This window comes from Hesperophylax consimilis, chromosome 31, assembly GCF_061612785.1.
Source record: "Hesperophylax consimilis isolate HC1 chromosome 31, BYU_Hcon_1.0, whole genome shotgun sequence".
Lineage (NCBI taxonomy): Eukaryota > Metazoa > Arthropoda > Insecta > Trichoptera > Limnephilidae > Hesperophylax > Hesperophylax consimilis.
Window position 1 is genome coordinate 4,104,582 of NC_142866.1, and position 26,620 is coordinate 4,131,201.

The following is a 26,620-nucleotide window of genomic DNA, read 5'->3' on the forward strand; positions in this document are numbered from 1 at the left end:
GGATTATTGTTTTATAATATTGTAAGTCAACATGTTATATTGTCTGATTCATTGTATAGGGAAAGAGTTTGCCATAAACATAACACAAGATTCACTCAAAATGAAGGACTGGTAGTTCCGAAATGTACTAATAAATATGGTGAAAGAACTTTAAACTATATAGTACCCAAAATGTTTAACTTATTACCAATGACAATTAAAAATAATAACATGTATACTGCTAATGTTAAATATAATCTAAGGAAATGGTTATTGGATAATAATGATCTATACTGATGCCCCTGAAATGGAATTCATATTCTTAGAAAATGGAAAAACAATTATTTTGTAATACCTGACTACCTACCTCTATTTATGAAACTATTGATGTACTTGTTGATAATACTAATTTGTTCATACATTTATTTTTACTTGCTTATTTTATAAGGCTTTTATGTTTTATGTTGATAATACTAATTTGTTCATACATTTATTTTTACTTGCTTATTATATAAGGCTTTTATGCTGCTATTTAAACTTTTCTGCAATGTAACCAATTTATGTAATTATGTACCGTTCAAATTGTATCTTATGAATGTATAAATGTTGTCTCTATGTCCCTGCTGACAAACTACATAAGTAGTTTAGCGGGTTTAAATGTGAATAAATAAAAAAATTTAAAAAAATCATTAAGTATACGTATCCATAGTATGCGGTAATTACTGACTCGATGTTTAAGATATTTTTAAGGGTGCCTAGAACAAAAGAAAAGCTACTGATTTTTGATACAACTTTAGATACATGTTCTTTCCAGTTTATATTTACATCTAGTTGTATTCCCAGTTACCATTACCATTGCTTTAACTTTAACTTTCTTACTGAATATTTTTTGTACTGTGATTCAGTTTGCCATTATGTCGACATGCGACCGTCGTATGGTTGGCATCGCCTGTCGCTGTGTACGTGGCGCCGACCGTGCCGTCGCCTCGCGGCTCGATATGCTTTCAGCTGTTTCAGTACGTCTCGCCCTCTCGCTTCTTGTATTCCCGCACTCCCTCTGTGTACAAGGCACGGCACCACTGCCGCGCTACTTCCAAAGAAAATGTTATTTCTTAACAGTCCACTCACTGGGCGGAAACTTATTCTATAGCACATTATAACTAACTCTTTTCGTAAAACGTAGTTCAAATACGAAGTTTTAAATAGATAAACAGTTGAATAAAATGAACTCGCCAAAGTTATGTCAAAAAACTGGAGGCGCACTGAAAAAAACCCCGAGTCGACATCTAAGTGAAGCCACCACGGTAAGCTCATTTTTTTATAAAATGTTCTCGCATAGATTTGGCTTAAATTTTGAGTATTTGTGTAATTTAGTAAATGGCTGGTTTAATACATTTCAGTGTTGATAGTTTAGTAAATTATACATTTAAAAAAAACCATAACAATAACTGATACATGATCGTATCTGCTCTTGTATAAATGTTTAAAAAAATCGGTTAGTTTTTAATGTTGCTGTATAAATAAATTATTTTTAATGTTATTATAATTAACATAATAGAGATGGTTAGTCACATAACATAGATATTATACTGTTAAACCGTAATAGATCAATAGTTACCTTAAAAATATAATATGACCAAGTAGAAATAACTAAATAATCAATAGTTTCCAAATAAACGATTGCTAATTAGTCAATTTCTTATAAAATGTCACTAAATTTAAATTGAGAATACATTTGTTTTTCAAACAAATAGCCGCTTATACTTTGAATTTAATAATATATTATTTTTCAGAGGCTCTACTTCCATTTGACAACGTCTTCGAATGTCAATAAAGGTTTTCGAAATAAATAATCTTTAAAAAACATTGATTTAATTAAATGGTTAAATAGATTTCTTATATTCATTTATAAAACAACAACAACTTTAAACATTGAATCATCTCCCATGATTTCCGTAATTTTTTTTTAAAAAATGCAAAGATTTACCCTTTTATTTATAAAATGAAAACAATTGTTTGAAATAACCGCTAAAATAATTATGTGAATAAATGTACCTATTTTAGAATTGTTTTAAATTGATTTCAGTCACAGAGCGTCAACAAAGCTGCCGCCCATAAGGCAGAAGAAGATTCGCGACGAAGAACAATCATTTTAGAAAAGAAGGAGGGGAGTTTTGGTTTCACCATCCAAAGCTATGGAATCCACTTTAAAAAAGTACTCTTTCTCTTTGTTTCGTTAAAAAACACTTGCCACATTAGGTAGGGTTGTTTCACAAAAGTTGAATAATTCCATAATCAAGATCTGTTAAGTTTCTATTCAAGTTCTGTTATTATATCGTTATTGGCCATTAGTTTCACAAAACCAAAATATTTACAGAACTTTAATAGAGCCTTAGACTTTAATAGAAAATCAACTTTGAAATTAAATGAATCGTTCAAATTCTGCGAAACAATCCTCCCTTAGTCTTTTTGTAATTTATGATAATTTCTTTACAGCATTGTAAATTATCTTCTACACCTTTAATGCGAATGCGTGTGCGTTTTTTTAATGTTTTAATACTATGTCTGTATTTTCATATTCTGGACGGGTTGTTTCGGAGAACTCGAAAATTCATCAAATTTCAACGTTTATTTTTAAATTCTGTAAAAGTTCTATTAAAATTCTGTTTCAAGAATTGTTCTAATTTTCCGAAACAACCCGTCCTCAAAGAATGTATCTAAAGGTTTAAAAATATTTCAATGCTTTGTCTTCAATATGAGCAATAAATTCACATGAAGTTATTTCCTGCGTTGGCGATGATTTTCGGAATGATCTGACGTGAACAAATGTTACATTCGATAACGATAAAGGGCAACTACAATAACCTACTGATATTATATATTAATTAGTTCTGGTAAACTACGGCTTACTAAATATGTTACATGTCTTTGCGAAATTTTTGCGTTTTCCTATTGTGAAAATTAACAGATACATTTTAGTAATGAGTGCCAAGTAACGGTAACCTTACAGTAAAGAACAGTGCCATAATATACCACGTTTGAAAATGTTATAGGCTTTATAGACGTGAGATTAATGAAAAAATAATGATTTTAATAGAATATTATTGATATCAATTCTAGGTTCGCTTTTTAAAAGTGGTCTGTTTTGTTTGGTCATGAAACCAAATAACATGTTTGCGTGTCAAAAACTTAATTATTTCGAATTGTAAAATGGGAAACCTACCTACCATTATGTTTCTTCTGTTACCTGCCTACCTTGTATTATGTTTCAGATGGACAATCATAATATAATTAAATCAGAAACTAGTACCTACTCGAATATTGATTTTTCCTTTATAACACGAACGACTCTTATAAATTAGTAGGGACTGTTTTTAGAATAGTTTTATTAAGGCGATGCCATACGTAGTAATGCAAAATCATGTGTTTTTGGTTTGAAAATTTGTTCGCCTAAAAATGTTTCAGATGCTTTAATTAAATACTGCGAGTAGAATACATCTTGGCCTTTGAAATAATCGAGTGTTTTTTAGATAAGTCTTTTTATAAGCACAGAAAAAAATAATGTATAAGGTCTATGAAAACTGCTTTAAAGTTCAAAATCTCCTACTTACGAACCCATTTACATTATGATTTTATTGTGTAATGTGGAAAATTAAGTTATTTGTTAAATCATGGAAATTTTTTTAAATATTTATGCCTGAACATCCACAAAATAAAATAAAAGGCACCTTTTGGCCATGTTTTTTTCTTGCATAAATCAAAACAGGCGGATGGTGTTAAGCGGGAATTTAAATCTTATCGCCATCTACGTAAGGGTTATTATCGATAGTGGCTCAGTTTAAAATATTACACAACGTAGTGCATCGCCTTAACTTCGAATCACGCACAAAAGTCAATTTTACAGAAACGAAGCTTTCCCTGCGACCAACAAAATAATAATTCCTTTGAAAAAGTTTTAAAACGGCAAAATATTCGATATGTTTACATTTTTTGTTTTTGTTGCGATATTCTGGAACAGCTGACCGGATAATTCATCAAAATCACAGTTCAACACATCTTTAAAATATGATTTACAGTCATGAAAAGTGATGAAAAAAATAGATAAAATAGGTTATGTTGGTTAAGTTTATAGGTTAATATAAATGTCCAGATGTAATATAGATGTCCAGTTTGGTGGCTATTTTATTGGAAGAAATATACTACCATTGAAGTTTTGATTTAGAAATACTGCAGTATTTCTTAAACTAGATGCTAAACACCAACCACAATAAAATCACGATACTTATTTTTAATAGTGGTAAAATATTCAGACTTGTTTGCTGTTTACCATATATCGCATTTTGTTTAATTTGCCTGACTACCATTATTTTACACGCAAAGGCAAACAAAGCAATAAAACATGTTTCATTTGATAGAACAAAATCATACCCATATTTTATATATATTAATTACACTCGCGTAAATAATCTCAAAAAATATTTTAGATTTGTCCACTAACAGTATTTACATGCGTCCTTTTTTGTAATGGGCGATTATTTATTTTATTTGAAGATTACTTGTTTAATATAAATATTGCATTTAATGCCTTTTAACTCTGGAAATCTGATGTGTTAGTACGAATTGCGTAATTTATTTGTGTAAACACTAGCGAATCGACGAAAATAAAGGCATGTGTTTGCCTCCCCTCGAAGAGTTTGATTGCATTTAGTTCTAAGCAATATAAGGCAAGTAGTGAAATTGACATATATTGCCATATGCTTCTAGGAACGTGAAGTGGAGATGATCTCGTACGTTGACTCGGTGGAATTCAACGGGGCGGCCGCGCGTGCGGGACTGCGCGAGGGGGACGTCATCCTGTCCATCAACGGGATCGACGTGGACAAGGCAGACCACGACACGCTGGTCAACTTCATACAGAACTGCGACACTCGCATGCGCATGGTGGTGCTGTTCGAGGACTGCGTCAGGAAGGTACATTCTAGTTTGTTTAAGTTCGCACCGGAGCGGAGGCCCAAACGTTTCGCTATGGATTAATTAATGAATTAGACAATTTCATTATTATTTTTTATGTAAATTTAAGAACCATGTTTATCACGTTCATGTCCAACGTTCATTGGTTATTCTATATAATGTGCCGAAATAGTTTGACTACAACCGGAACAGTATTTTCTCACAAATTCCTTTGCATTAATTCTATTTGTGTTACCATCTACACATGTCATAATAAAAAGTACTGTGCAAATTGAATTAAAAACATATAATTTTGGTGTGTAAAATATACCAATAAATTATTGCATCCCTGGAGGTAGTTTTCATGTATTCTTTGACAAATTTATATTTTTCAATAAAATGTTTTTGAACGAATTTCAGGTGGATTTACAGAGGCAAGCCATTGAAATAAAGAGAGAAATAAATGAGAGGGTTGAAGAACTCACCCAACTGTGCTTGTTGGAGCATGAAATAACAAAAGGAAATATGAAAACCCATAGCCTACCATCACAAAAAAAACAATCACAGAAATCAGCAGACATAGTTGTGTTAGATAGCGAAGACTACGACATTTGTAGTCGATCGGGGATAGCGAAGAAAAAGGCGTCCTCGGAGAGAAAAAATTCTAAAAGCAATCAATACTTTGATGGGAAAACTATAATTTTCAAAAACTCTGCCCCCAACTTTGACCAAAATAGAGACAAATACGTTTTTAAAGCACCAGCAATAGCAATTTCAAAGGGGAAGGTTGATCCAAAGCCGAAGAAAGCTCCTCGGCCTCAGTCGCGCTGCTACCCGTGCTACCAGCCACAGAATGAGAGCAACATAGAAGCGTATGACCTGGCGAGCCCTTGCTGCAAGCCGCATTACTTTAGGTTCTATCATCACAAAAAGTCTATCAAAGACCCGGACCAGAAAAAAGAACGAAAACCTTCCCAACGAGAAAAGAAAGATGGATTCTCTCAAACCAAGAGACATTTTGATGAAACTTTTGAAGTACCAAGCCGATCCGGTAGCTATCGTCGGTACATGGCAATAGATTTAGACAACATGGAGTGCAAAGTTCAGTCATGCACGTCAAGCGAGAAGAGCGTTCACAACTGTGAAGCAAGCTACACTTCATATAGTACAGACACCTTGTTCCTGGATGACAACCCGAAAGGCAAAAATCTCGATCAACAGAAAAAGTCCTCAAGTGCCCATTTTACAACTAAAGCATTTGGAGGATATGGATTTGGCGGTTATGGTTTTGGTTCCAAAAATCATAATCATAATCAAAGAGGTCAAATGAAATCATCCAAAAGTACAAATACAGAACATCACTCGCACGGATATTCGAGTGAGAAACATAGGTCACACAATGGCCAGAAGAATAAGAACCCGACTAAATCAACCGAAAACCTTTTAGTTAACGCTGAATATCAGGACCTTAATGTTTCCAATCCCAGCGTTTCATACGACTGCCTAAGTATGATTAATTCAGACGCATCTACGAGACAAAATGATAGAATTCAAATGAGGGGACAGGAAAGGGTAGAAATGAATCACACCGAGCCCAGACACATCACGCACTACACCTCGCACTTGTCCCGACCTCACGTGGTGCTGAAGAGTTTCAGGAAAAGGCGCTCCAACAGCGCCGAGATCATGCGTCAATAGTATTACTCTTCCTCGTTCCAACTTGCTAAAGCTGGTCTAATACTCATGCTCAATTCAATCGACCATGAAAATAAGTCCACAAACGTCACGTTGGAGAGACAAGAATAGTGTAAATTAACATTATACTAATAATATCATTAACTATATACTATAAATCTTTAATTTTCGGTTTGATGTCAATGTTGTTATTAATTTGATTGCTTTGATGTTGAATCTAAGTGCGTGTATTTTTTGTTAATTTTCATATGATATGAACTAGGTACCCACCATTTATCACCCAGCAGTAGTCAGTAATAAATAAGTCTTAGTAATCGGCATATGATAGATCTATATCGCATAAATGCCTTTAAAAATTTCAACAAAATGTTTGCAACTGTACTTAGAATTTTAGTTTGACTGATTAAATATTCTAATATTGTGTTCTTCCATGAGTGTAAAACAATCAACAAAAACGAAAAAGAATGAACACAACGGAAAAATAAACAAAAATTATTTACAATTTAAAGAACACGATATTCTTCTCTTCAGACTTTTGTTATTAAAAAAATAAAAATACCGAAATATGTGAGAATGGATCGATTTCTAACGATAATCTATCAGTACCTAAGTATACCCACAACAGATAGGCCTACAAATAGTCAGACTTAAAAACGTTTAGAGGGAAGACTTAAGAATGGATTATGATAATTTGTTATGCAGAGTACACTCAATGAACTGTTATTAGATATTTACTAGGAAGAATTGATGGATTGGTGTTGTTTGTTATTTGTAGAAGACGTTAGATAAATAAATATTATTTGTTTTCTCCAGAAAAATAATTGAATTTTGGATGATTGTTTTTGTTAATTTCACTGAAAAAATTTAAGCTGTTTGTTTAGATGGGTATATTAATTCAACGTATTTAAAGAACCATGTTAACCAAGTTAGACAAATAATATTTTTTTCAAATTTTTATCTATTAAATTGTAATTTTACTAGGGAATTTCCATTTCACTTCATTCATAATTATACCATTTGTCTGTACATAGTTGAAGCAATGATAGAATGTGAAGAATTAAAATTAAAAAAACTTTTTCACTTTGTTCCACTTATTTATTATTACCAGGACCGGTTTCATCCTACTACGGACATTTTCAGACTGGTAGTTGAAACTCTTATGCTACTGATTTTATACAAACTTAGGCAGGGGTATACAACATTGTTTATATATAATGAATGATTCTATTTTGTTAATTTGAGGTAGGTATTATGAGTTATTTTGTTAATTTAGGGTACATTAGGTAATTATAAAGTTTATTTTTACAAATTATGAATGATGTTACAAAGCAAGTAGATATTTATAGTTCATATGAATATAAAAGAATTTATATAATTAAAAAGGTTTGTGATTTCTGATATTTTATTTTTGTAATGTTGGGATATTCCCTCCTTGTTGCTTAGGGCTTATTGTCAAATATTGATAGCACTTAAATAATTATTATTAGGGTTCCCCACATATTTGGGTTATTACATCTTTAAATTGCATACTTAAATTATACCACTGCTCTCTATATAATTTAAGTATGCAATTTTTTAAGTATGCAAGTATGCAAAGCTCGGTATAATTTAAGTATGCAATTTAAAGATGTAATAACCCAAATATGTGGGGAACCCTAATAATAATTATTTAAGTGCTATCAATATTTGACAATAAGCCCTAAGCAACAAGGAGGGAATATCCCAACATTACAAAAATAAAATATCAGAAATCACAAACCTTTTTAATTATATAAATTCTTTTATATTCATATGAACTATAAATATCTACTTGCTTTGTAACATCATTCATAATTTGTAAAAATAAACTTTATAATTACCTAATGTACCCTAAATTAACAAAATAACTCATAATACCTACCTCAAATTAACAAAATAGAATCATTCATTATATATAAACAATGTTGTATACCCCTGCCTAAGTTTGTATAAAATCAGTAGCATAAGAGTTTCAACTACCAGTCTGAAAATGTCCGTAGTAGGATGAAACCGGTCCTGGTAATAATAAATAAGTGGAACAAAGTGAAAAAGTTTTTTAATTTTAATTCTATTACAATGGAATTCCACCACGAATTAACAGTGCAAAAACTAGACTCATTAAGAATGTGAAGAAATATATAATAACATTTCACACTTATAGCTGTGATATTTTATAATGAGCAACTTGCTATTTTATCTACGAAGCTTTTTTGAGGTTTCAGTTATGTTATCAAATGGTAATTAATGTTTAATGTTTGTATACATTTCGAACTGAAATACATTTGAATCTGAAAATGGAGTACTTACTTTATTATATGTTCTGAATTGGTAGGCTGAAACAAAATAAGGGTTCAAAAGTATTATCGTTAATATTTTTAACTTTTTAGCGCCATGTTGCGCTTCCTCCTTCTGTAGCCTCGGGCCTTTAAGAGGAAGCTACAAGCCGAAAAGGTGTATATTCTTGGTATACCTTATATTGTAGGTAATAGGCATTAAAATCACTTGAAAAACGGAGTATAGAAACGTTCGATTTTAAGCACAAAACTGTTTTTTAAATTTATTTTGTAAATAATTTTATAAAATTAAATCTTATAATTAAAACAAAAACAGAAACTGTCTCAGATAATCTTAGCTATTAAATTGTATTTTTTAAAAGTTGTTTCCTTTACACGTTCATATATTTATATTGAAATTAAAAAAATTTAGTAGTTTACATTTTTATTTTTCATTGAGTAATTTATTTTTTTATTTGCATTCTACTCAAGCAAAACGATAGGGAAGCCTTCAGTTTATCTAATGCATTTTTTGGTATTCATAATGTACACCAATTCATTATAATAAGATTAATCAAAATAGTGATTTAGCATTAACCTTCGCCCTAAAACTGTAATGTTGTCTAAAGAAGCAGGAAGCGCAACACGGCACAAAAACACAAAAAAATAATAACGAAGAACAAAATACTTATTTAAATTTACATAAATCGACTAATGTAAAAGATGCATCATGTATATTCTCTAACTTGCCCAATTTTAAAAAGGTTTTGCTAAAGCGCCAGTTTAAAAAATTATATTTTAAATTTATGTTTACATTTCATACATTTACATGTACCTACACTTCTTACAATAATTATACCATTTACAAAATAATAACTTGTGGATAAAATTATCAAATGTAATTTATGTAAAATATATAATTTTCACCCCGCAATAAAGATGACTTAACTAAAGGAAAAGGTGAACATTATTTTTTTTTACAATTAGTTAGTAATAGATTATAAACAATCATTTTATGTTATACCTATCTATTGTGTATCTATGTAAGCCTGCCACTGAAACACTATCATGTATTACGATATATATAAATATTTATTATCATGTATTACGATAGTATTAAAGCTCCTATATTTTCGAATTAGTTACTTTTTTATTACTCAATGCTTCCGTCAATTTGATACAAATGTTATCAGGCATTATAAAATAATTGATATATCTAAGTACCCATGGTAAAATAAATAAAAGTGTTGTATTTGCTTACATTTTTATTTTTTATGTACTTTGTCATTAATACATTATACATATATTTGAGTCTGCAGGGAAAAGACAATATTTATAGTCGAACAATGCTTTTAGAATCAATACACCGATAGTATTTACTTAATAATAAATTTAATATTTATTCTACTTTATAAAGAATATGGGTAGGTACATACGTGTAGGTAAAATTACTATTACAGGTGGTAATTCACTAAACAATAATACGTTCGTGATTAACTCTAGAATTAATTACTATAATATTATTCCAACTAAACGGAGCTATTAAATATTTTTATACTTTTGGAAAAAAACACTGTAATTTGTATAAATAAGTAGGGATGTACGTTATAACTTATCCGAAAGTAATTTGTTAATCGTTTTCTACTGAAATAAAATTATTGAAAATTTGTTTTTCGAATGTCTACATTATTTCCCTTTTTCTTATCAACTAGCATGGAGGAAGAACACATTTATCATTCGATTAAAAAACTGTTTTTAGTGACAAGTTTGACAATGTTTGGAAACAAAAACAATTCAAAACAAAATACAAAAACTGAACAAAACAAGATTTTTTGTAAACATGTTGAGAGATAATTTAAAAAAAAATCGTAAGAGGTATGGAATACAAAAAAATGGTGATTTAAATGTTGTAATGCGTTAGTGTAATAATAAGTAACCGACCCTTCTCAAAACTAAAAATATGTAGGGGATTCATTTCAAATATTAAATTCTTCAGTGCCACGTACTGCAAAATAAGTTTTACATGTATAAGTGTTATAAATACATTCATTTAAAATTTTCAGATGCAACGTAAATTAATAAAATGGCACCTGGAAGGAAGTTTGGTTCTAGGTACTAATTAAGTACTAAAGAATGGTGGAATCTTATATACTAAACTTTTTACTAAGTTAGAAAAAGCATTCCACTCAGCCGTCAATTAATAATACCAGTTTGCTACATCATTGAAACTCTTCGCAGAGTGGAAAACGACTAACAAACAAATTTGTGAACACTTATTTCTAGCGGATCCCCTACAATATAATTTTAATATGTCTTGGAATAACCAGTTTTGAACGCAACAATACACTCCAGGGGAGATATTTTAAAAAGCTTACTATTTACTATAACTCCTGGTGATGATACAGTCTTAGCCAAAGCTGGATATGTATGTACTTTTTTTTAAACACGTTTTTGAATTTCACTTTGGTTTTTGGTAATTAATTTATGCAAATCTTTGAAGCGGAAACCAATCCACTTCCCGACACCTCGGCAGGTAGACAATGTATTCTATCAACTTATGGAGACTATCACGTACACACACGAGCATATACATCACAAATTTAATTAATTTATTTAGTTAATACATGAAATAAATGTCAGTCCTACCTGATTGGAATTTGGCGAGGTAAGGAAATAATAAGAATAATAGTAGCTAGCAGTTAAAAACCCGTTTGGCTAGTTTTTTGCTGGCAAGCCCTGCAGGCGGCACTTGGTTGGGCTTCGCCCGGTTTAAGTGATACTAACAACAGTTACATTTAATAGAAAGATATTAGGTCAATGGGTAAATACATATTAGTACAAGACATTCTGTAGTAGTCAGAGCGCGGACAGGGAGAGGAACACTTTTCACCCCAACATTAATCTAGTCGATGAGAAAAATGTTTCCTTACCCAATGTGAAAACAGTAGTAAATGAGCTAATGCCTTTAACTAATATTATATTAAAAGATACAAATAAATGGTATACAAAATCCCTACATATTCTACAAAAACAAAGGGATACAGCCTATAAAGCCTGTAAATTACAATTCACTGAAGAAAGGTGGGAAACTTATAAGAAACTTAGAAACATGTACAGTACAGAAATAAAACATACCAAAAATTCGTATATCAGGCAAAAAATAATTACCTCTCAAAGTGACTCAAGAAAAATGTGGACTACACTTAAAGAAATTATAAGCGGCAAACAGAGGGAAAACATTAAGGAAGTTCGGTTTCCAGATGGAGTTGAAGATGATACACTTAAAATGGCCCAAAAATTTAACACAAATTTTGTACTTAGTGTCGAAAACATAAATAAGAGTATTCCATTAGTCGCAGATACCTCTTCTCAATCATCGGAAAAAAGAGAGAATAAAAATATTTTCAGGTTTAGTAAAATTGACAATGAGTATTTAATGAAAATCATTAAAACAATGAAACCAAAATCATCGCCGGATGGAATTACTATAAGCATAATCAAAGTTGCACTGCCAGCTATAGGAGACAGATTAGTTGCACTAATAAATGAATCTCTGACTAAGGGAATTTTTCCGCAGTCATGGAAAACCTCCATAATAACACCAGTGCCCAAAATAATAAATGCTAAAAATTTCGAAGACTTCAGACCAATAAATGGATAGCCTAAATATGAACAATTACTAGAATGCATTGTGAAAGAACAGATGAGTAAATTTATAGAAAAAAATAACATCCTAGTAAAAGAACAATCTGGGTTTAGAAATAAATATTCCTGTGAAACAGCAATAAATTATGTGATAAATGAATGGAAAACAGCTATGGATCAGAAGAAAATCACAATAGCAGTGTTCTTGGATTTTAGACGTGCTTTTGAAACGATAGACAGATAAAGACTAATAATGAAATTGAAGGACATAGGAATCCGTGCTAATGAATTGCAGTGGTTTATTGATTACTTAAAAAATAGAAAACAAAAAACCAAAATTGGAGATACTATCTCTGAAGAACAAGAAATCAACATTGGAGTTCCTCAAGGATCTGTTTTGGGACCGCTCCTATTTATTTTATATATTAATGATATAGTGAAGTGCTTAAAGTACTGTTCCATCAAACTTTTTGCAGATGACACACTTTTATATATTATAGCAAATAATATTGAAGATGCGTTGTCAAAAATACAAAATGAACTTAATGAATTATCTAAGTGGTTAAACATAAATACATTGAAATTTAATGTAACTAAAAGTAAATTCATGGTATTAGGGAAAAAACTAAACGTACATACTGTCCTAAATATAGACAATCAAAATATGGAAGAAGTAAAAGAAATTAAATACTTGGGAATCATAATAGATAACAAGTTAAAATTTAACACTAACTTTGAAATTTTAAATAAAAAAATGGCGAAAAAGGTTAATTTCTTAAGTAGGATAAAAGGAAAATTGGACATTAAAACAAGTATATTGGTCTACAATACCACTGTAGCATCCCATCTAAATTATTGTACAAGTGTAATATGTCTAAGTAACAAAACCCAAATTAAGAGAATGGAAGTAATCCAGAACAGAGGCATGAGGTCAATACTGTATTGTAGCAGGTACACCAGAATAAAAACCATGCAACGTCAACTCAATATTTTAAGTGTGTGGCAACGATTAGTTTATAATACCTTAGTGTTTATTTATAAGCTAAAAAATAAAATGTTACCTGACTATATGTCAAAGAATGTTAGAATTAATAGTGCAGTTCATTTATATCCTACGAGAAACTGCAACGATTTTAGGCTTCCTAAAACACACTTATCAGAAACACAAAACAATATTTATTATAAAGGTTTTAAAATGTTCAATGAACTCCCGGTAATTGTTAAGGAAGCTAAAAGTCTTGCAGTTTTTCGTGGATTATGTCTCAATGTTGTGAAATCTAAATTTTAGTATGTAAGAAGTAAATAATATTGTAGTAGTCATAGTAAATAATATATAAGGTATAGGATGTAAACTCTTATAACTAAAGAAAATATACATTAAAAAAAAAAAAAATGATTTCATTTTTAAATCGAAATTAAAATACAAAATATATATAAATGTAATTCGGAAATACAAAAATATCAACAATATTAAATATAACTAACAATGTCCAATAAGACATTTTCTATGTCCCATCCGACATTTCGAATGTCCAATAAGACATTTCCTATATCCAATCGGACATTGCCAACGTCCCAATGGCTAAGTAATTTTTTTAATTATCAAGGAACCTCAGAACGCGTGATTCTTTACAAACGTCAAATATTTAACACGTAAATATGGATAGTTTTCATCGTAATTTAATTAATCCAATTGATATTTAACTTTCTAAAACATATTTTCTTCGAAACTATCCAAAATTATATGAAAAGAAACAATGTTTTTGAAGAAATCTCAAACTCCATCCAAAAAATAGTACATTTTCTAACAGCACGATGATAAAAAAAAAAAACAAATTTAAAATATGTTTAGGCGGGAAAGTTTCCTTGTCAAAACTTACTTTTTTTACTGGCGAACCTGCCGCTTGGAAATATAACTACGGCGGAATTTCTTCGGTGAGTTATCAGAGGTTCCAGTTTTGGTCGCCGCGGGGTCGAAGGAATTTTTTTAAACGTTATTTCAGTAATTTATCGGGTCTTAATTTTCAAGTCTTGATTTTTTGGGTCCGGTTGCCTGCAAACCGAAATGAATCTTACGGTCGGTTAAAATTGAGGGGCAGAGTAGTCGTTTTTTGCCTGCAGACCCCCGATTTAATTTTTTTGCATGAAAGCTTTGCGGAATTTACCCGAAACATATTATTTTAATTCGACCAATCAGAGGGCAGAAAACATCCAGACGATAGCATAATAATACTATCAGATGTTGACTCCAGTACCTTGGTAGGAAGGTTCAATCCTCAGTCAAACCAAAAATTTAATTTAATTCTTTTTTTTAGTTTAAAAGACATTTTAAAATAGATGTATTGTAGTATAAAAAAACTTAGTTCCTTTGCGATCAAATTGCGATGCACGCCGTTATTTTCCTAATTTCCGGGTTAATCTGCCATCTGTGAAATGTTCTCAAGGTTTTAACCTTCGTTTCAGAAAAGAAGGCAATATTGTAAGCGCAGATTTTTATTTCTGGGAAAGCTATTTCTGCCATCTATGAAATTTTCTCAAAGCTTAAAGAAAGAAAGCAAATTATTTTTGGAAAGCGCAGATTTTACGTACGACGGATAGATGAGCCTATAAACGTAAAATATAAAGTAATATGCCACCAGTGTAACAAGGGGAGCAAATAAACTAATACATTCTGATTTAAAGTCAAACAAAATTGTCGAACGGCTTCATCGGCTTATTCAAAAGAGAGAATAAGCATTATAGAGTCATATTTACAGATGATTATAATATAAACTACTTCAAATAAATAAAAATGATGTTAGTATGGAAAACCCAAATAAATACCCAGAAGTGAATATTTGAAAATGCTGATCAGGTAAAAATGGATGCTTAGTGGTCGAATATTATAGATATTTTTACTATCCTTTTTAATGTGAATACCACACAAAACTCCAAACTGCTTCTGACAACTCTATGGAGCCAGTGGATCTTCGTCTTATTTGTGGTATGTGTGATGCTGGGGATAGTGGGAGGGGAGGGGAAGCAGTTGGAGAGGAGGATGGCAGAAAAGTACCTGACTATTCAAACCTAGTGACCAAACACTGCTAAAGCCATTTCATTCTGAATGATTGTCTTTTACTAGGGCGATACTGACAGTATATACCATATCTCTTAGCTATCATTCTATATTCGAATGAAATTCGAATGTTTTCATCGCATAACCTAACTTACATCAAGTAAGGGTGGAACTAATAAAGTTTACAGAATAAATAAGATACTTGAAAATACAACATAACAGAACCATCGTTTTTTAAATACTATTATTAATAAGAGTGTTTTTACTTATGTCGGAAAAATAACCTTATATTTTAAATATGCGAACACCTAAGCACAGGTTTTCTTAATGAGGTGTTCACAAAACACCATTACCAAAATATTCACGTACAGTTACTATTACTGGAACTTATTATTTATGTAAATGTATTTATCGTGAGACATAAATCGAGTACAGAAAGAAAATTCAAATTCAATTCTCGCTAATTTTAAGCTTTATTAATAACATGGATTAAGTTCTATGAACAGTACTTTGATTACTCAGACTTGACAGCTCGCAACAGTCGCAACGCTCGTACGCTCTGGCGGAATAAAAAGGTATCAAACACGGCTACCATCTTGACAGGATTGACCAGGCACGGTACACACAGAAAAATGTACAGACAGATGAAATGCAAAGTAGTCGATTCAAAACTGGACTTCGCTAAGCTCAGTCAATAATTTACCAGAAAAGGAAATTATTTGAATTCTCAACGCATCCCAATAATATATTGTGTATAAAAGTATTAATATGAATACTTGTTTTTTATGACATATTTTAATAATAAATAATCACCCTTATCATGTACTTAACGTATTCACAACAGTTACATTATATTCATTAGATGAAGTTCTTTTTAACTAAAAACATTGGCGTTGCAAACGTAAAACCGTAAAACTTGAATACATCAAAAAAGTTTTTAAAGTAAGCATACAAAATATGAGTGGTAAATATAAAAAAAAATCTGTTTTTATTATAAATATTAGTTTTGCTTAACTTTTGAAACCATATAAAAAGAAAAGATATCTTGGTGTTTCGTAACGATATCATCTGTATTTTTCTTTGTCTTAGACATCCCGCTTGAAGCTTTAATTTCAATGCCAAGAAGTTACTGAAATGCCGAGATGTAAAATGCGTTACTTAACGCGAGTGGAGTTTTATAAAACTCTAGAAGCACTAAACCTTTAACCGATTTTAATTAAAAGTTGAACACATCCAGCCGTCGGCCACAGCGGCGTGCCGTTACCGGGCGTCCATTGGGGAGCGGGCGGCCCGGCCGTAAAGAGAGAATATTTTCATTTCAAACCGAATTGATCCGACCAATATAGTTAAATAAGTAACCCGCAGGTAGCACTAACCGCCTGTGGGTGGAAGTGCGATCCGAAATAATAAACCTTTCCCCTTATTTTTGTACCAGAAAAAACCATTAGCCTTCCCTTCCCTCCCCGCCCCTCCACGCTCCGGAGAGCTAATTGGAAGTATAAACTACTTGGACGTAAAAAGGGAACGGGCATTTATTGATCATGATAAGTTGAATAATTGGGAGAATTACGTTTTGCACTTGAAATCAGTTTCCATTAGACATATTATTTATAGGTCAATTTATTTCAGAAACCGATAACGTGCCTATTTATCTTGCACATTCATTCAGATCAAGAACACATTTTCTACTATTTCAAAACATATTATAATTTCTCTTTCTCCAAGTGGATTCAGTAATACAAAAAACCTTCGTCTAATAGATAAATTAATAGCTCTCTTTACCAGATCTGCTAAACATTCTGACTGTATGGTGTGTTAACAGATGTACTTGACTTACTTTAACCAGTTATTCCTGAAATTACTTACAGCAAATGTTGGAATAAAATTTTGGTCTGTCCATCTATCCTCACTGGTCAACTACTAATATAATGACTACCATAACACGGGTATTAGCCTAGTATGGTAATTGAAATTTGTAATATTTAAAAATCTATAAAATGGAGGAAAAGAAAAAAAAATGTTTAAGTTGAAAAAAAATCTGTCACCGGAGACTAAAATTTCTTTTGCATTTTTTACTCTAAATAATCTCAGGAACAACAGGTTAAAGTTAGTCAAGTACGTTGCTTAACACCCTATGTACGTTCAAAGTAGGTAAGTTTTTTGAATTGTCTATAATTAAAAAATATTTTTTTAAGAAGCGTTATTTTTTAGGGACAATTCAATTGAGTCAAACTTATAATTCCGATTATGCGAAAAAATAAATTACTGCTGAAGTCTGACTTTGACTGACAAATTGAATTCAATAAAGCAATGAATTTATCACTTATAGTTATTTAGTAGAAATGTTTTCAAACAGTCTTTTCTTTACGGTAAATTCTCTAAATCTGAATTACTTGGACATATTATTGTTTTCACTTCATTAATAATGCTTACAACTCCAAGTTATCAATACAAAACAAATTAGGTAAGTACTGAATCAATAGTGTTCGTAAACTTGACTAGAGTAGCACTTACATGGATAACAAATTAATTTTGACTGCTCCATTGGATAACTTACTCGTGGTGTAATAATGGTATAAGCTATGTATGAAGGAATTAGGAGGTTCGTGTAGAATGTAGGTAGGTGGTAGATTGTGGGTGGTAGGTAGGTTGAGAGTGGTAGGTATTCCCCAAAGTCAGTTGGTGAAGTGCAGATGCGGGCAGCGGAACAGAGTAGTAACGTCCCTCACCGCTTTCCCGTTAATTGCTTCCCGGAGTGACCTATGGGGAGCTAAGTGCATTTGCCGATTAATATTGTATCCCTGAGACGTAGGTATTTTAGCTGTCAAATCACCTGCACAATAGAACCAATGGAACATTCGGCGTGTTCACAAATATTTACTGAAAACAATAAAATGATCTACAAGAGTCTCTGCGAATCAACCAGATTGTTATAACTGTAAAAAAGGCAAAATACCCACCACTTTTTCTCACAATTATCGAAACTTTTCTCATGGCGTACATTTCTGATGTAAAAATAAGGCAACCATTGGAAATTGTGTTGTTTTTTTAATAAATACGATATGTAAAAATGTTAAAAGGTACAAAAATATTGAAACACAATAGGTAAATGGCAGATGGAGTCGGGGCACCCTTAGAATAACAATGTACATTACTCCGAGGGGACGCCCTAGAAAGACATCGTACGACAAAGTTAAACAAATACTTGAGTTGGGCTATGTCATGAGTCAGAATAATAGAAGGGTATGTGAGAGATGATGTATTAATGTGAATGAAGCAAAGAGTATTCGCCAAATCCGAGTTCTTTGGTGGTCCATCCTATCTGCCTATCTCTGCAGCAAATGTGTGATGGTTAGTTTATTAGTTAGTCAATCAGTTTCTATGATTTCTGCGTGGTTACAAAATTTTTCATCCAAGTTTGGGCTTCTAATTAGAAAATTTTATTGTTGTAATTTGTCGAAGTCAAAATGTGTTAATTACGACGATCTACAGAGATTGTCCGAACTCTTTCACGATAAATCAGACTTGTGAAATAGAGATATTAATAAATTTCTGAGGGAAGCAAATTGCGATTAATATTTTCTTTAAAAAGATTATTTTTAATGTTTTACTGATTTTTTATAAATTTGCCAACATAAGATATCTCACTATAAGAAGTCTATGATCACAAGTTCATCAAGGAAGAACCGAAGCTCCCAAACTCAGTGCCCTTTGTTGAATCTCGTTCAATCCGGTTACTACTTTGTTGATATTTCTAATGGTACTCGTAAATTTAAGATTACTAAGATTGAAATTACGTCTAATTTTAAAAAGGAATTAAGAAAGTATTGTCCACCACAAATATTGCTGTTTACTTTGCAGTTGAGTACACTTAAATTAAAAAAAATTTAAAAAATTACATATTAAAATATATCTACCAAATAATGATATTTTTTACGTATTTATTTTTCTTAAATCATTAACACACACGACGGTGTGAGCCAGCAAGATTAGTAAATAAATTTATTGTTTGTAACTCTAAAAATATACCTTAATAAATACTTACCTTACTTACTTATAGTTACCAAAGAAATATTATGGCCATTTTTATTATGTTACTTTAAACCATTTTGCTTTTGTTCTAATTTAAGTAATGTTGAATATCAGTTTCGTAAATATTTTATAATAAAACAAACGTATTTATTAGACCGATTAGGTCGTTACAGATGACGGTGAAAATTATTAATAGGTACCGTAATATAGACATTGTAATATAATAAAATAAAATAAAGCCCAAATAAAATTATTCATATCCAAAAAACAACATAGAGTTAATTAGCGTTTATTCGCTTACATCAACAACAAAAATTATCTACCTCTTTGAAATTCACTTTTGTTTTTTTTGGCATTGGAACAATCACGTGATGATTTTAAAAATCAATCCATGATTGTGAAGGAACCAGCTTGCTCGGCTGTTGATAATGAAAGAAGAAAATTTTATAAACATATCTATTTTATTGAAAAATATATGGTTTTTCAAATAAAGACAAAATTATTTTATCTTGTGAGCCTTGAGTAGAGCTTTACCTAATCGTCATAAACAAATTGCCTGATTTAGTCAAGTTTAAAACCTTAAAAGCTTAAATTTTTGAGAGGGCAGCAATAGCTAATTATGAAAATGGTTTTTCATTTAAAATATATTTTCCTATAGACACACTTTATTTTTGGATGTAAAAGATATTTTTTTTTTTATTTCCAAGTATTAATTTTAAAAAATCGTAAATACTTAAGAACGGTCACGGAAACCACATTGTGGGTTTGATTTGATTAAGAATTACAAAAAAAGTTTAACTAACTGCTTAAATAGTCACATGATGTTGTATTAATTGACTACTCTATTAAGTACTGTTAACATAACAAAATTCACGTTGGTATATAAGATCACAAAAAAATGTGAATGAATACATATAGGAATATTGATAAATTTTGAATGAATACATATAGGAATATTGATAAATTTTGAATGAATACATATAGGAATATTGATAAATTTTGAATGAATACATATAGGAATATTGATAAACTTTTGAATGAATACATACAGGAATATTGATAAATTTTGATACGGTGAATCTATTGATTTTACAAACACATATCCTTATCAGGGACCAATTACATTAAATTTAAATGGGATAAACAATTATACAAAATAATTAAGTTACCATTATTGCATATACTGTCATTTTGCCTTATTGTACACATAAAATTTTAGATTTAAAAAATTGTCATGATTACATCGTTTTCTATATAAAATATTGATAAAATAACTACAACAAGTGTTTATTGCCGACTAGTGAATTAACACTGAAGTGAATTTCACATGCGTTTTTGATGATTTGTTGATGGAAACGGCATGGTTAAATGAGAGATCCGTTCATGTGATATATGTTCGAAATTCTTTAATTTTATCCCAAAATATTATTTTTTCTATAGGTCCGCTGGTACCTTTCTAGGTTTGCTGTCCGCTCCTTCTACTCACAAGCGTTTCTTTTGTTTGTTGCCGATAAACCTTTTTTTGTTGATAAAGCTTTTACGCAATTTTTGAGCACATTATGTGTTTTTAAAATTCAGGTCTTAACTAAAAACTTACCTTTTTGCTGTCGTACCCTTAAATTAAATATACCAATCCTAAGAGAAAGTCCAGTTATATTCAATTAATCGTTAATATATTATAGTTATCGTTAATTAATTATCGTTAGTTATAGATAAAAAAAATATGCATAAAATTTTCCTACTGCTAATATAAAAAAATAGTCACACAGAATAATATTAGGCAAACAAAACATTTCAAAACTACTGTAAGGCTTTAAGATTCTACTTCCTATAGAGGTCTCCTCTGGTACAATATAATAAGGAATTCCAGTAAAATAAATATTTATGAATGTTCACCCTTTAACATAAACACCAGTATTTTTTAAATATAAATTTCATACGCATGACTTCATACGTACCTCAGTTGTGTCGGTTAGTAGTAAGGTCAATAACACTTGGTTCGGTATAATAATAATAAATTCTTTATTCCAGGATGTGGGGAGGTAAGTGCAATCCCACACATCCCATAGATGATACAAGTACAGATAGTATTTACATATAGTAAAATAAATAAAAAGAGAATAAAAAATAAAAAATTAAATTGAAAATGAAATTAAATTAAAGCAGAGAAGCACGGGAATCCATCGGATCTAAGATTGTGGGAGCAAGTATCTTTCTCCAATGGTCTTCAATGCTCGATCCTGAAGTCAGACGGGATTCTATGATAATAATGTTTCTGGAATAGTTTATCCTTTCCCTCAGTCTTGCAATCCTGGTTCTTAACAGAGCTGTAAATCCTGGAACTCGCCCTTCTGTAAACATTGAGGAGGCACTGCAGTGCCTGGGGAATCCAAACATCAATCGGTAAGCGTTGAAATGAAATGTATGAAATCAAAAAGTCCAAATTAAATATTTAACAAGAAATAATCATTTGAAATAACTTTTTGTACCGCAGTGGTAACCTATGTGCGAGCCTACGCAGCGTAAATGCACAAATTTGACCACTTATTAATGCACGCGGCCGCGGCCGACCGACCCGAGATACGAGTAAGTTATAGCGATGTAAGTTCTGTCCGAACCCGCCCGACCAAACACAGGGCGTTTAAGTCTCTGAAGGTTTTCATCGTTTTTGAATGAAGATTTATTAATTCTATAATATATATATATAAACAATCGCTATATAACCATATTATTTATTTAATATCATTGCTCAAAATATTAATATGGACGTATAAATTGCTTACTGCAATTTAAAGCCAATGAATACACCTACATTTCGCAGTTTATCTGATATTTTTAGTTTTTTTTAAATTTGGCACACTATGACAAGCGATGGCTCAAAAACATTTTGCAAATTTTCCATAATATGCCAAAAATCGCTCCAGCGGATAATAAATAATAAATTATGTATTTAAAATACCCTAGTTTGTTGATCTATATGAATTTATGTTTTTTAGACACATTTTTACGCGGGAAACCAAAAAGCACTAGATATACTGAAAGAAAAGGTCTGAAAATTTCACGAATCTCAAAATAAGTACGGAGGGCAAATGCTTGACATCATGGTACCAGGGGTTTTTAATAAAATTAGTAACACTTGAAATTGGAAGAAAATGAGAGGCCCTGTGCCAAAATGACAAAAGCCAATTAAATATCAAATACTTAAATATTTGTCCGTGCGTAGATAATTATAAGTCATTTACCTATTCTTAAAATAAATTGAGATAAACAAATCATTAAAATATTAGATCTGTGTAGAAATGATTTGTAGAACCTGCAGACAACAATATTCTTGTATTTTATTATTATTGTACAAATAATAAAATTAAAACGGAATTCTATTAATCTTTTAGTAAATTAGGTTAAACAAACCATATATTAAGAGATTTAGCATTATTTTATTTACTTATTACTTTCCTACAAAAAATAAAGTGGGTTGTTTTCTAGTGAAAAAAATCTAATAAGCAATAATTTTTTAATGAAAGATGCTTCTGCATATTTAATAATTTGGCGAGTTTTGAATAAGCCGACTTAGCACAATTAGTAGAGTACATAACCGACAATCAGATGGCTGAGGGTTCAATTCTCGTCAGCGGTATTTATTTTGTCTCGGAAGATTTAAAAAATCAATAAAGCTGTTTCAGGCTAATAATTATTACTTAAAAATATTATGTTATCCTTTGTGTTATGCATAAATAACCGTGTCTCTTAATCATTAAAAATAATAAATTCTTTTCATTTTCATGTACTGGTACAATACTCATTTCAATTCTACAAAAGCGTGCATATTTCATAATGTTTTATCGGTTTTGGCTCCATAGCGGTTTAAGTTTAGATTATGTGATAAAAAATATTATTAACAATCAAAATGATATGTAGTTTTCTGAATGATGATATCGTTCCGGATCCGATCGATAATGTGCTCTACAAAAAAGTATTTCTTATACTGGGTTCCAAGAGGTAACGTGTGTTTGATATTCAGATAACCTAACCACGCGTTTCTCATAACATTTCTTTAACTGCCGTAAGATGTAAATATTATCCGGTTTTTAACTTCACCTTGGGAAGTTAATCGCGTGACTGAGTGCAATATTTGGACGAGAAGTACATTACTACTAATACCTACTAGACGGAAATAATGCCAATGCTTTGTTACAATTTTAAGGGAATCCAGTTCAAAGAGTATTTCGTGGTTCTATTTAAAAAAAAGGACATCATTTATTTTAATAGGAATATTTATTTATTTATTGACGCCCTACTGGGCTTTTAAGTATACAAAAATTACAAATTTCATTTTTAAAAACAGTATAAAACAATCAATAGAAAATCGAAATAAAATATAATGATTTCTCATACATTATTTACATTTAAAAAGTGGTGGACTAATTTGGCCTTAAATGTTTTGAAGTTTAAATTAAATATGTCAGCGACATCACTAAGTTCATTGCCCAACCTATGTATTCTTTCTAACACAGAATTCGTAGTGAAGTTATTGTTGTAGAATAAAATATTCCGTCTAGTATATTTTGGAGGTATATGTAAAGATAGCAAGTTTATAGTGTCAGGGCAGTCTAACCTTGAATGAACAATTGTATATGATAAAAGGAGATCAAATATTTTTCGCCTTAAAGATAATTTCGATAAGTTAAGTTTACTGCGTAAATAGACATAATTGATTTCAATAATAGGAATACCAATTTTGAAATTAATAAAACGTAAAAATTTATTTAGAATTTTTTCAATTTGTAAACAATGAGAGTTGAAATGAGGACACCAAATGGTTGCATTGTATTCAACCTGACTACTAACCAGAGACGTGTAAAGTAATTTTATAGTTTTTATGTTATTAAAGTCTTTAGCGATTCTGAGAATAAATCCAAGCATTTGTAATCCCTTACTGGTAATGCTATTAATGTGATTCAAGAAGCGTAATTTGGAGTCAAAGATAACTCCAAGGTCATTGAATTCAAAAACTCTTTTTAGATTGGCATAGTTAATTGAGTAGTCGAATAATAAAGGGGTTTTAGATCTATGGAAACTGATCGTTTGGCATTTGTTGATATTAAGATGTAATTTGTTTACGATGCACCATTCATAAAGTTTATTTAAATTCATTTGTAGAGTTAAACAATCAGAAGAATTACCGATCGATTTAAACATCTTTAGATCGTCGGCGAATAGAATAAAGTGAATGTTATCGAAAATTAGTGAAATGACATTAATAAATAGTAGGAAAAGAATTGGTCCTAGGTGGGAACCTTGGGGGACCCCACTTAAGGCAAAAAAAGAGTAAGAAGTTGTGGAGGTAATTTTTACAGGTAATTTTCTGTATGATAAGTAACTTCTAAGCCATTCGAGAAAGTTGCCTCTTATTCCCAAATGTTCTAATTTTTCCATTAAAATGCGATGAGAAACAGTATCAAAGGCTTTGCTAAAGTCAGTATAAATTGTATCAACTTGAAGATCCTTGGACAGTGCATTAGATATAAAATTTTCGTAAAGCAATAAGTTAGATGACGTAGATCTGTCTGGCATAAAACCATGTTGAAATGTTGATATAATTGGTTTAATTTGATGCATGATTTTACTTAATATAATCTTTTCTAAAAGTTTAGGTAGTGAAGACATAATACATATGGTTCTATAATTTTCAATTTGACATTTATCTCCTTTTTTAAAAATAGGTGTTATAAAGCTACTTTTCCAAATTAAATATACATATATAAAATATACTTTTAATGTTTAAGAAGTAATAAAACCGCATTAAAAATGATTTATTTCTTACCGTAACTGAATCCCTTGGTTACGCAATTACAACATTTGAATTAATTCTTCCTACTCCGTTCTTAAATGGTGGAATTTATGTTGCTTGTTCAATGACGACGATGGTTTAGCCTGCATACAAAAAATTATAATAATTTTACCTCTAAAAATATAAACCGAAATAAGTTTTAAAAATAATTCACCAAAATTTGGTAATTAAACATAACTTGATTGACTGCCGTAATATAGTACCATATTATGAATACGAACCAAATTCATTTTTAGAAAACGAATTTTATAAAATATATTATGATAAAACTATACTAACAGACCGAGCGATTAGTCATAATAGACCCGATATAGTTTTACATGACAAAATTAAAAAAAATAACTTATATCATTGATGTCGCTATTCCAAATTCCTGTAATATTCAAAAATCTGTTAATGAAAAAATAAGAAAGTACACATGATTTAGGAAATGAAATAAAAAGAATTTGGCATTCTCAGACTATAAAAATATTACCATTCGTTATTTCGGCTATTGGCACTATACCTAGTTCTCTCATTAAAAAATTAGGCGTATTAGATCTATCAAAAAATTTATATATAAAGATGCAAAAGTCGGTCATTTTGAATACATGTAGAATAACGAAAGATTTTTTAAATATTTATGTTGAGGGATCAGTAGGATTTATAGGCCCTGTTAGAAGTTCTACCGAGCCGAACCCTCTGATATGAAAATATCTGGAGTCGGTGAATTATTTTCCCATTTGATCTCTGGTGAGTTGACGTGTTGTTCTTGTATTGTTTTGTATTTATTTTGCTTATATAATGCACTTATATAATGTTGATTGACTAGAAAATCTTTCTTAAATCTTTTTTAAATCTTTCCTTTGGTGAAGATTTAACCCGGACAACAAAATCGGAAGTTTATAAAAAAAGTGTTGTAGGCGTGTCGGTGTGCTCGGATTAATTGTCGAAGTGGTCGTTTTCACGACACGTTTGAGAGTACAAAAGCTCGGCTGTGGCCTCTGTGTTTTCTGAATCCTACAACATGAGTCTCTTCAAGGTCCATTTTCACTCCTTCCATTCCTCAAAAAGACCCACCCCGCGGCATCCTCAAAGATGACATAGACCCTGAGGTCTTGTTAAAATAAATTATACTGATTC

General features: G+C 30.8%; 1 protein-coding gene across 1 annotated transcript; it reads left to right on the top strand.

The window, feature by feature from the left end:
- The first annotated feature begins 1,046 nt into the window (after nucleotides 1-1,046).
- On the top strand, nucleotides 1,047-6,627 carry ssp6 (PDZ domain-containing short spindle 6). The gene is made up of 4 exons (XM_089649782.1): nucleotides 1,047-1,283; nucleotides 2,066-2,194; nucleotides 4,744-4,950; nucleotides 5,350-6,627. Exons 1-4 carry the CDS (start codon nucleotides 1,203-1,205, stop codon nucleotides 6,625-6,627), a joined length of 1,695 nt encoding a protein of 564 aa, XP_089505908.1. The 5' UTR covers nucleotides 1,047-1,202.
- Nucleotides 6,628-26,620: the final 19,993 nt, after the last annotated feature.